Source organism: Lonchura striata, chromosome 18 (assembly GCF_050655825.1).
Source record: "Lonchura striata isolate lonStrDom1 chromosome 18, ASM5065582v1, whole genome shotgun sequence".
Taxonomy (NCBI): domain Eukaryota; kingdom Metazoa; phylum Chordata; class Aves; order Passeriformes; family Estrildidae; genus Lonchura; species Lonchura striata.
The window spans coordinates 13,829,424-13,842,096 of record NC_140720.1 but is presented as its reverse complement, the minus strand read 5'-3'; the positions used below and the strand labels follow the sequence as shown (position 1 = coordinate 13,842,096).

The 12,673-nt window shown below is 49.6% G+C and overlaps 1 protein-coding gene across 3 annotated transcripts in view; it reads right to left on the bottom strand.

Annotated features, from left to right (window-relative positions):
- SEPTIN9 (septin 9) overlaps nt 1-12,673 on the bottom strand; it is a 130,691-nt gene that overhangs the window by 99,206 nt on the left and 18,812 nt on the right. Inside the window, exon 2 of one of the 3 annotated variants that reach the window (XM_021535812.3) lies at nt 9,143-9,199. The exons of 1 other annotated variant lie outside the window; for it this stretch is intronic. In XM_021535812.3, the coding sequence (XP_021391487.2) occupies nt 9,143-9,199 (57 nt within the window). Of the gene's footprint in view, nt 1-73; nt 4,333-9,142; nt 9,200-12,673 lie in introns of those variants that run through there. One more of the 3 variants, XM_077787335.2, reaches the window with a different exon arrangement.

Genomic DNA, 12,673 nt, shown 5'->3' with positions numbered 1-12,673 from the left:
CAAAGTACAGAAGCTGCAGGAAAGGTAGGAGGGCAGGGGCAGAATATAACATATTAAAATATCAATAGCCTACCTGAAATCCGGTCCCTCTCCATTACTACGGGATATATTTAGCATCCGCGTGTCACGGCCGTCCCTTTTTTCGGTGGCGTCCCCTTCTTTCCCCCACTCTCCCTCCCTCCTTGCCTTGCCTCCTCCTCCTCCTCTTCCAAAAAAAGCTCTTTGTCTGGTCTAATTTCTTCAATCTGTTGCAATCATGAATGCATCCAAATTACCACATTTCCATGTGCTGATCATATGTTTGTGCTCCAAACTGAAGTAGCTTTGTCTCTTTGAAACGAAAAAGAAGAGTAAGAGAGAAAGAGAAAGGAGGAAGAAGAAAGGAAAAGAGGGTACATGACCCGAAAAATCCTGTAACTCTCTGAAATACTCCACCAGGCGCAGGAAAACTGGAAATCCCGAGTCCTCTGTAAAACAGTCTTAAAGCTACAGCATGCGAGTGTCCAGGGGAACGCTCCAGCCTCCACAGCTCCCTCTTAATATCCACCAGGAGATGCTTAAGGAGCTTGGCTCCCCACAATAACAGAGCGAGCAACTCATCCAGCTTCTCAAATCTCTCCCCACTTCCCCAGTCTTATTTTCCTGCTATTTCCTCTATCCCCTCCTCCTTCCTTGGCTGCAGCATTTTAAAAGAGCGCAGATCCCGCACGCTCCCCCCGCTTTTTTTTTTTTTTTTTTTGCCAGCTCTGAAGTTTCGATTCATGCATAAACTATTCGGCTGATGAAGGCTGACTTCATTCCCAGCTCAGCATCACGGGGCTGCTGCTGCTGCTGCTGCTACCAGGCGGGACCCTGCGCATCCCTCGGGTCTTCCCCGCCGGCCCTGGCAGCGCTTCCCCCTCCTCCCCACGGCAAGGATTTCCCAGCAGGATTTCTTTCCCAGCCTGCCAGAAGCGGGAGTGAAAGTCTCTCCTGCTTCTCGCTCCTCTCCCCGGTGTGGCGGTGGAGTTGAGGTGGGATTTGAGAGCGGATTTTGCTGCCGGAGGGGCCCGGGCAGAGCTCGGTGCCCGGAGGGATGGAGGGATGTGCGGCTCACAGATGGGCTGGTCCTCACGGAAACTTCCACTTGGCCGCCGGGCAGGCAGCGGGGACACGGCGTTAGCAGCTCCAGAGGGGGCTGCCCACCGGCCCAGCAGCCTGCACCGCCCTCCCGAGCCATCCCATGCTGATTCCTGGTGAACAGCACAGAATTCACGGCTTGGAAGAGACCAACCCAGCCCAAACACCTCAACTCAACCCTGGCACCCAGTGCCACATCCAGGCTGGTTTAAACACACCCAGGGATGGGGACTCCACCACCTCCCCAGCAGCCATTGCAGAACTTTATCACCTTTCTGTGAAAAACTTTTTTCCTAATATCCAACCTATATTTCCTTTGATCACCCAGCCAGATGCAAGGGCACAACCTCCATCCCCAGAGCTGGCAAAGAAATCACTCAACCCCCATGCCAAGGCAATGCTGGGAGGGAAGGCACAGCTGTTCCACAGGCCAGATGTGCTGACAGGATCCTTGTGTGATCTGCATGGTCCAAGGGACAGTTTTTGCCCCAGAAAGCTCACAAGTTCACATGGAAAAACCCAAGTGTGACAGCTGTGACACAGCCTGGCACTGCTCTCATGCCATGGGCAGAAGGACAGGTTATTGCCCAGCTGGATGAATAAACCTCCACGGGAAGACTCCAGGCACAGCTGAAACCTTTGCACAGCCTGGCCTGACATTCTATCACTTTCCAGCATTGAGGACTTGTCCCGTTCAGCAGCACATGCAGCATCAGCATCCCCAAAGCAGAGGGAGGAACACAGCCAGCACCCAGGGGTGGGGACAGCCCAGCCCCCAGGCAGCATCCCCAGGGAGACGGTGGGAGGCAGCCCCAGCACAGCCCAGTCCTTCGGGAAGGTTCTCTCCAATGTGTCTCTCCCCCAGCCTGTTACTCCCTGTGCAGAGGAGTTCAGATTCCTTCCCAAATCCCACTTGTTATGTGTAGTAGATATAATTCACACCATTTCTAGTATGATATATGTCATATTGAATATTTGTTGGAGTATAGAAGTTTGTATTAGGGGTCCCCCCACCCTCGCAAGTGAGACCTGGTGTATATTAGAACCCAATTTACAAGTAAAAGGATGTAGCTGGCCAGGAGATGGGGATGGGCCATGGCTGGGGAGATATGGGGAGCCCAGGTGCTGATCATCGAGTGAATGACCAGGGATGGATCTCATGGAAACCCTCAGGCAGATCCATGGGAATGCAGCGTTCCCATAAACTTCATCAAGGGATTCAACAACTCTGGACACTGAATTGTTCTCCCTTATCACCATAAAAAGAAAATCTTATTAACATATAGACTCTGAATAGAAAAAAAAGACTGATTGCTGAAATCTTGGCCTCAGGCAGAATTTTCCCTATAAAAACCACTTGTGCCAGGATGGAGGTGTGTGGGCACAGAGGAAAACCTCTGCTGAGGCTGAATTCTTGTTGCACACCCAGGGCCGACCCCGGGCTCAGCTCTGTTCTTTCTTTGTGGCTGGCTAGATAGAATTGGATTGCAAAATAAATATTTCATTTTTTCATATTAATTCGGCTGGACAAATTTTCATTTCTAACATGCTCATTCACGATTTGCCAGCACTGCAGAGGACAATGAGCAATGTTTTCCCATTGACAGGCTCAAACCACGTTTCCTGCCTCAGATCTCAAAGGTGCTGGACACAAAGCAAGGACACGTGGAGCACAAACCCCACTGCACTGCTCCACCAAGCACCCCCATGGCCAAGCTCCTGAGGCTGGAGAGGAAGGGCAAAACCCCGGGGAAGGATGGAGAAAGGAAAAAGATGAATGGAAAGGAGGAAGGGATGGGGGCAGTGCTCATTTGAGCCTCCAGACTTTAACCCATCAAGACCCAGGTGGCTGGGAAGGACAAAAAGCACCGTTCCTTGCAGGGCAGATCACCAGGAGGCACTCAGGGAAGTGAACCCAAACTGTGCTTAATGCACTTGAACTTGAAATGCACAAAACCTCCAGGTAGCTGCTCTCATTCAGACCTGAAGCACTCACGCAAATTGTAATGGATTAACTTTAAAGGTGCAGGCATGTGCTTCTGAAGCAGTGCTCACACAGCACTAAAAGGTAAATGATATATATATATAATATATATATATATTACAAAATAGAAGTTTTAGGGCAGAGGCTGGTCCCTCTTCTTCACCTTCTTCTTCATAATTTTGGGTAGCATGTAATTGGATACAAAAGTCCCCATTGTGAGCCACAAGTTGTTATTAAGTTCAAAGTAAAAAATAATTTAAGTGTAATTTGTTAATTAGACAGTTGATCATTAAAAAACCTTGTAGAAAGAGAGATAAGGCTCCATTTTTAGCACATTAAAATACTGTAGAACTAACAGTTTATAGGAATGCAATACAGACAAAACCTAATAAACATTTGAGTCTGAACAAAAAACACTATCTCACACATTTAACAAAAGAAGAAACAAAAACTCCACAAAACTGCACCCTCTGCAGCTTTGCCCTGGTGAGGAGAAGGGCCATGTGTGACAAGGGGACACGTGTCAGGCAGGGTTTGTCCCCAGGGAGACGAGGGGATGGTGGGGACACTGGCAGGAGGGCTGCACAGCTGGGTGACCCTCTGCTGCCTCACACAAAGGGGAACAGAGCTGCCCCAAGAAATCCGTGTGACCTCATCTAAGGACACATCCAGAGCCACCAGGCTGCAGCCACAGGCTCCAGTTAACCCCTCAGCTGCTCCACCACAGCAAAAGGCACCTCCGTACTACAAACACGGAATCACAGCAGAATAAGAATGAAAAAAATCAAACACGGAATCACAGCAGAATAAAAAACCCAGGGGTTCATTGAGTCAAACCATTAGCTGTGTTCATCCCCAAACCATGAGTGCCACCCCCACACGATTTCTGAACATTTCCAGGGATGGTAATTCCACACTTCCTTGGGCAGCCTCTTCCCATGCCAGACCACCCTCCCAGCGAGGAAGCTTTTCCTGATATCTAATCTAAACAACCCCAGGTGCAGCTTGAGGAGGTTTCACCACACACCAAGGAGATGCTGGCAGCACAGAGCACACTGTGCATCCTGGAGTGCTGCACTCCCAGCTGCCTCCCAGGAGGCTCCAGAGAGATGTAGGATGAGCTGAAGGGCTGGACCAAGGCTTCCAGGAGGTTGCCAAGCTCAGTTTGCCACGTTGACACGTGGAGGGCTGTTACAGTGAGCTCATGGGCACTCTATTCCCCCTTCCCCAGGACCCTGTGACTCTGATCAGATTACCCTGGACCCTCCTTCCTGCCCTGACAGGGTTGGCAAAGAGCCAGGGAAGCCCACCCTGTCCAAAGTCTGTACAGACCCCTGACATTTCCTGTTCATCCTCTTTTTCCCCACTCTCCCCTTGGACACCACAGAATAAAGAGAGCTGAACCAACATATCTGGAGTAAGAGCCTCTTTTGGGAATCTTCACCATCTCCTGATATTCCTCCCCTCACAGCCTCTGGGCTAGCTGATATTCAGGGGGCCGTGCTGTGAGTGGCAGTGCCCAGGTCTGAGCTGCAGAGCTGTGACAGCTGTGACAGCAGTCCCCTGAGGACAAACCCCTCACACCTAATGCTTTGGACATCCTCTGGGTTTGCTTATGTAAAGCCATCATGCACGCTCCAGCGGGGAGCCCCCGGCTCCTGGCATTCCTTTGGTTTATCTCTGCTCTGCTTAACCCACAGCCCCACCGAAAGCAGTTTCTACACTTGTCCTCTCACAGACTGCAGGCACAGAGAGAGGAGATGGTCCTCAGGGCAAAGGTACCAAGTCAAGGGATGGAAACAGCAAGAACTGTTGCTGACGAGGCAGAAGCGGGGCTGTGCTCTCTCTTTTTGGGTGGAAAAGCCCTGCCTGCCCTGGTCCTGGCAGGCTGCCCCTGCTCCAGGCAGTGTCACAGCCACACAGAGGCTGTGAAACAGGAAAGCTGAGGCACCTGCTCCCCTCCCAGCCCTTTGGGACCTCTCGTGAACAAAGCACCTGAGGCACAAATAGCACTGGGCCAGAGCAGTGCTGGAAGGCATCGTCCCCCCCTGCCTTCACCTACATGGGGAAAATATGCTGGTTTAGCTAAATCACTAACTCTGCCTTTTCATGGACCCTCTCCTTGTGTTACCCTTGCCAGGGAAGTTCCTTCCTCTTTAGTAAAAACTGAGTTGTAGGCTGGAAACAAATCAAAGTAGAGCACAGCTGGCTGCCCGAGAGGAACACGATCTCTGTTCCTTCCACTCCAACTGCTCTGGGCTCTTTTTTGGCTGAGCTGTGAACACACCACTGCTCCACATGGCAAATGTCAGCAAATATTTCTCTGCTGCCAATTCATCAGGTAGAGTTGTAGGAGAATGAGGTGGGAGTAACTTCCCTGAGATGCCATTCCTAACTGGTGCACTCAGCACTGGGGGGGTGGGACAGCAGCCACAGGGACCTGGGCAGGCTGGGTGGGCCCATGGGACCCTCAGGATGCTCAGCAGGGCCAAGGGCAGTGTCCTGAACCTGGGCTAGGGCAATCCCAAGCACAGGCTGGGCAGAGCAAGGATCAGACTATTCCTTGGGGGGTCGGGGTGTTGGTTGATGAGTCCATAAAACCCAGCAAGGTGCACTGCTGGCCCAGAAAGCCAAACATTTCCTGGGCTGCAGTGCAAGGATTGTGAGCAGCAGGTCAAGGAGGAGATTCTGCCCTTCTGCTCCACCCTCCTGAGATCCTTTCCTGCACAGCTGCCCCAGCTCTGGGGCCATCAACACAAGAAGGGTGTGAAGTGCAGGAGAGAGGCCAGAGGAGACCACGGAGATACTCCAAGGGCTGGAGCTCCTCTACTCTGGAGAGAGCTGGGGGTTCTTGCCCTGATTTTTAAAAGTGTTTAAGTTTTCTTTTATAGTTCTTTTGAAAGTTTTAAAGTTCTCATAGAACTTCTTCAGCCTTCTGATAGTGGTTACATATTTCTACTGGAGTCCTCACGCACTGTTCATGTAAATAATGATTGTTTTACATTCTTCTTTGTGAGAAGAGAGAATTGATGGACTGTTGGTTTGACCAGTGTGGTTGGAGAGGTGGCAATTTCATCCTCCAATCCACTTTTGGAATGCTATATATTACGAGGTCAGAAATAAAATTTGCTCTTTTTCTCTCTTGAACTCACCAAGCTTGTACTGTGTACTCATTTCATACCCAATAGCAACAGGGGGGTGACCTGGAGAAGGCTCCAGGGAGATCTCAGAGCCCCTTCCAGTGCTTGAAGGGGCTCCAGGAGAGCTGGAGAGGGACTTGAGTCCTACCCCAGGGGCTTACCTGGCACTACACTGCAGGTTTGAACCAAAGCAGCCCCACAGCCCCAAAGCCCTGGGGCTGAGCACTGTTGGATGCCAGCACCACAGCACCTCTTCCAGAGGGGCAAGGGAATCTGAGTGGCAGATAAACATTCCAAAAGAGGTCATCATCATCTCTGCAGGGTCCTACTCTCACTGCACACCCCAAGGCAGCACGTGGATGCCTCTGGAGCTCTCTGCATCCCAGGAGTTGGTGGCTATGGAAATGCACTTCACCCCTTCCTTTGTTTAGGGTGGCAAAGAGCCCAAAGCAACCAAACCCCTTCTGCAATGCTTCACTTGCAACCACTGCTCAGTCATCCCAACACCAATTTAACTTTTACAGGAATAAAAGCTTCTGGGTGCAAGGCCAGATGTGCAGAGGGGAAAATTTGGACCTGAAACAAGGGGAAATTGAGCTGCAGTTATATGGAGTCATAAATATTTACTGCAAAGTAAACTGAAGGACTGAACTGTTCATTTGATTTTTTTTTAACTTGGAAAAAAAAGAAAAATTAAAATTTACAAGGTCTCTCACCAGAAAAGTGGAAAAGTATATAATTAGAGTCTAAGGAAAACAAGCTTGGACAAATGTGCTGTGTCTGTCAATGTGGATTCCCTACAGCCCAGCTCCCTTTGGAGCTGCACCAATTCCCCCTTCTGTCCTGTCTGCACACGAGAGCAGGCGGTGCCAGGGCTGAGGCAGCAGCTTTGTTTGTGCACATGCACAAGATAAACACTCACTGCAGCTCCCAGCTGCCAGCTCTGTGCTGGTGGCCGGCTTTTGAAGCCTCAGCTCTAAAATGCAGCTCAGTCCTCCTGGCCTCTTGCTGTCACGAGGTTTAACCCCCCCACCACAACACCAAGGCTCCCCAATAATCATCACTCGATGCATTTTTGCTGCCACTTGACATCAGTTTGGGGTGCTCTGACAATAATTCCATCCTCCCCCTGACGATGGTGATGGTGCAAGGCCGTGGAGCTCCAGATGCTGGAGACAGGGCAGCGTCACGGCCATGTCACAGCGTGCCACCCTCTCCTGTGCCATAAAGAGCTGTCCTGTGCTCAGCAGGGCCAGGCAGGCAGTGTCCCAGCTCCCAGGGTGTCCAAGTGCACGTTCAAGCAGCCATCCCTGACTAATCCCCATCCCACATGTGCTGGGGGCTGCTTCCAGCCAAGCACTGAAGCCACTGCTCCAGGAAGGCACCCCCAGGGTGGCTTTCTGCTGCCACCCACGCCGAGGGAAAAGCTGGGAAAAGCTGTTTTGATAAGTCCATCTGGGATTTGAGGCAGGATGTGAGGGCTGAGAGGATGCATTGAAGCAGCAAATCGAGCCTGGAGGGAGCAACTGAGTGGCACAAGGACAGGAGAGGATGAAAGCTGAACTAAGTGTGGTCAGAGCAGGGAGCTGAGGAGGTGAGTGGGGTTGGGGGGGACAGGGAGCAGAGAAAATGAGGCAGCAATGGCAAGGGGAGGTCATCCAGGCTGGAATTAGATGGTCTTTAAGGTCCCTTCCAACCCAAAGCATTGTAGGATTCTCACAGGCATTGTAGGATTCTCCCTTCCAACCCAAAGCATTGTAGGATTCTCACAGAAGCTTTCAGGTTCTCTGCTGCTCCATTTTCCCCAGCTAAGAAATAGGAACACCGATAACTATTAAAGGGAAAAACCCAAACGTGACAAGAATTATCTGTGCCCATCTTATTGAAATTTACAGGTGGGATTGTAATTACCACAGGACTGTGTGGCACCAGAGAAGGAAACACGAAGGAACATTTCAGTGGCAACAAAGCACCTGCTAATGAAGAATAATGTCTGGGATGGAGAAAGCAGCTGGATATGGAGACACACTGCTTCCCACAGGGGTCAGAACCAGGGAGCAGCACAGGCTCATCAGAGGGGCTGATACAGCCAGCAAAAAGGGCTACCAGAAGGAAAAGCCCAAATCTGGGCTGCCTCAGCTTCCCTTGGAGTATTTCAGGTGAGAACAGTGGCATTTTTCACTTGCAGACAACCAGCAGGGACAGTCCCTGGGCAGCCCCAGCACGTGGCACACACAAAAACAAACAGCACACAGCCTCAGGTACTCCCAAGCACTGGGAATTCCACTTTCCTGAGGCTGGGAAACACCTTCTGCAAGAAAAACAAACCCTCCCACCTGCTTCCTGCTGAAGCAGAAGCAGCTTCCAAAACATTAAGCTGCAATTAAGGCTGCAAATTTAGCCACAAGCACTTATAATCCATAAATCTGCACATCCAATAAAAAATAATAGCTAAGGAGAGTCCAAAAGAGCTACTAATGACTAAAATGGATTTCAACCACAGGCCATTCCTGCTTTCTGTTGCCCTGTGTTGAATTGGGTTGGAGCTTAGTAATTATTGTCTCTGGACCCATTATACAGTAAGGAATATTTTATATTCTCTCTCTTTTCATAGTTTGTTGGGGCTTTTAAAAAGATATATTTAAAACATATATACACACATCTCACTCTGCTTTTTCCATGTGCTGCTTTCTTTCTCCAGCATAGAGAGCTCTGCATGGATCAGCAGCAAGCTTTGCCTTTCAAACCATGGCAGAACATGTGATTTGTGTCACCTCCTACATTCCCTCTGCTTTTCTTTTTTTTTTTCTTTTCTTTTTTTTTTTGTTTGTTTGTTTGTTTGTTTTGTTTTGTTTTGAATTGGATGAGGAGGTTCCAAAGAGAGGAATTCACAACTTACTTGGGCTCGTCTGGTCGCTGAGCCTCCGAAGTCTCCCGCTGGAGGTCCGGGTGATTCCTAAAGCAAGAAGAAGGTTGGGATGAGGAGTCCATGAGGAGTGACTATGGGGTGTGGAGTCACCTCCCTGCTACCCCCCTGTGCCTGGCAGGGCCCAGCTCTGTCAGGAATCTGCTTTGTACAATCATCTCTCAGATCCAGGGAGAGTTACACATCATTTTAACCAAAAAACAGCTCAGGAGACACCTCCACCTTTCCCAGAAGATGTCAAAAACAGTGATTCAAACACAGCAAACCCACAAATGTATTTAGGGTTTCCAAAAACACCAGAGGGGACTCTAGAAATCATCACGTGGGACATTCACGTTCACCTCATGCTCCAGGATATTTTATCCTAGATGGAAGTGCAGCACTTCCTGAGGCAGATTTCCTTGCTGGCAGAGGAGAGCACAGGAATTTAAGGATTTGCACGAGATCTGCACTCACAGACTCCTCTGTGGATGGACTGCACCCACATGCTGGGGGCACATCATGTGTGAGCCCTGCTGTGGGGTCAGAGCAGTGGAACAGGGGATGCACCTCCCTTCCCACACCCATTCCAGAGTCCTCAGGAATTCCCAGGTGCCTGCCTGCCTCCCAGACTCCAGGCAAGCCATGGCACCTGCTGACAACAGCAACATTTCTAATCCATCAGCAGCTGGTTTATTGCTCTGCCATCCCAGCTGCCTGTTTGTAAATCAGTGATTGCCACAGCAATCCCTTCCCACTCAGCAAGAACCTGAATTCTCCTTAAAATCCCCAGAATTCCCATTTAAAACACAGCCATGGATTTGTGCCTCAGTTTCTGGATTTTTACCTCAATAAAAGTGGTAAATGCAATAAATGCAGTGAAGAACCTCAAGTGGGATGTTGCATCCTGGAATCCCCTCAAGTGTTCTGAAGTCCTGGGATGGACATTCCCAGGAGGTCTGGTAGCTCCAGATCATCATCAGCTTGTTTAATTAATTAATCCATCAGCAGCTTGTTTAATTAATTACTCCATCATCAGCTTGCTTCATTTCTCTGCCATCCCAGCTGCCTATTTGCAAAACAATGATTGCCACAGCAATCCCTTCCCACTCAGCAAGAACCTGAATTCTCCCTAAAATCCCCAGAATTCCCATTTAAAACACAGCCAAATGAAACTGTACATGGATTTGTGCCTCAGTTCCTGGTTTTATACCTCGATAAAAGTGGCCACAATAAATGCAGTGAAGCACCTCAGGTGGGATGCTGTATCCTGGAATCCTCCCAAGTGCTCTGATGTCCTGGGATGGACATTCCCAGAAGGTCTGGGGGCTCCCCAGGCTCTGGAGGCCCTGCTGGAGGAGCAGGATGGTGTCCAGGATGGACACCAGCTCCAGGACAGCATCCATCACCTTGGGCACCAGAAGCTGGAGCTGCCAAGCCACAGGAGCTCCTCAGCTCATTCCAAACCCTGCCTCAGCTCATAAAAACCTTGGGTCAGGGTTTCTACCTGCAAACAGGTAAGAAACTCCCAGGATTTGAGGCTGGTGATGTCATTCAATTATATTATTTAAATTATCTTCTCACCATCTACCAGATCTGAAGCAAAGGGATTAAAACAGCATCAATTTAAAATGCAGGACAGCTCTAAACTGTGATGTGTAAGGGAATCACAACCTTACAAATTTTGTCAGTTAGAAGAGTGCATCATACAAGGAAAAAAATACATTAAAAATAAATAAATACATATAGAAAAAAGGCAGGAAAAATTTCATACCAGTAAGGCTTGGGATAGGGGGAGGGAAGGGAAAAGAGCTGCCTGGCAGCTGGACATGGAAAAAGCATTTCATGCTCAGAACCCTGTGCTTGTATATATATATTTATATATTTTATATATATATATGCACGTGTGTGTTTGCTCTGTCCCTTTCCTTTTCTAACATAAAAAGCCTCTGTGCCTACAACGTGATGTGGTTGAACCACAGGGCTGGTCCTGGGGAAGAGAGACACAGGGAGAAGCCATGGGCAGCACCACCCAGAGCCATCCCTCTCCTCAGGAAGAGCCTTTCCCTGCCCCCAGAGAGCCAAAAACAGAGGCAGGACTGTCCATCCCCACACATGAACCCCCAGCCTGTCTGCTCAAGAGCTTTACCTGCCCTGCCACAGGGCAGATTGGTGCTACACCCATCAGCCAGCCTCACTTCCCATCACTGACAGCAGGACAAGGGCCGAAGCTTCTGGGAACTTGTGCATTTTAAATTTTGAACATATTTTTGCTATTAAACCCATCTTTTCCTTAATTCTTTTCTCCTCTCCAAATGCCTCCTGCTTTTTTGGATGCTAGCAAAGAATGAAAAGCCCCATTTCCTCTGCTGAGCAGATTTTTAAAGAGCTTTTCTTGAGCCAGCTGCAAGAGCAGTCCGTGCAGAGACACACCACCTTGGAGTTCCCCGTGTGCAGGCAAGGTGCAGCGCTGGAACCCAGCTTTTAGAATTGCTGAAAAACCTGAGAAAAGCATCCCTGATGGGTGGCAGGCCGAGGAATGCAGATCTGCAGCCATGCTGAGCTGCTTAAAGCAGCCTTTCATGTTCAAAGCCTTCATTCCGTCTGGGGCAGGACGGAAGCTGAACGAGGAGCTCACAAGCTTGGACGGGATCACATCTAGGAAATAAGCTTTATTCCCTTCAGCAGTGGAAAAACACACACAGAGGACTTGGAGCATCCAGCACAGCCATGGGAGCATCCATGCCTGGCTGAGCCTGGGGCTTTTATCCTTTCTGAGGGTTTCTTGGTGTGCCCAGGTTTTCTCTGGGGAGCTGGAATTACCCTTCTCACCCTTTTCTCAACAAGCTGAGTTGATTTGCTCATCAGGAGAAGGTTTTTCTGACAGCTGTTGCTTCACTGCCTGTTAACAACATTAATAATACATAATAATGCTGTTCATCCCTTCTCAGACAAAGGGAAAATAAGGAGCAAACACGAAATTCATCCAGGCAGCCCGATACTTTAACAGAAAAGCTGGAGAGAGGAGGGAGAGCTGCAGAGTCTGAGCCAAGCTTGCTATCTGGGATGCCCCACTGCCCCTCCACTGAGGGTGGATCCAGATACAGTCCTGGAAAGCAGATAAACAGCAGGGAAAGCTGGCAGCCTGGCAAAAAAAAATAAAATAAATAACGAGAAAGCACCAGCTAAAAATCTGCTGCTGTGAACACAGTGCCAAGGAGCTGGAGGAGGGGGCAGGAGCAGAGAGCATCAGCTGCTGGGCCTGTTCTGGGGTTACCTCTGTTTATAGCCAGGGAGCAGCAGTTTGAGCCCCACGTTTGAGCTGTGAATTGAAAATTAAACATTTCCACAGCGTCTGTGAGCCTTCCCCCAGCGCCGTGCAAACGCCCTTGAGCCACGCTGGAAATGCACGGCAGCACACAGGACTAAGAACCACAGTGCAATGTGCTTTATTTAGCTGAAATTGGGAATTCTGCCCCTCGTTCCCATCAGGGGAATTCAGAACGGAAGAGCCCAACAGTTTAA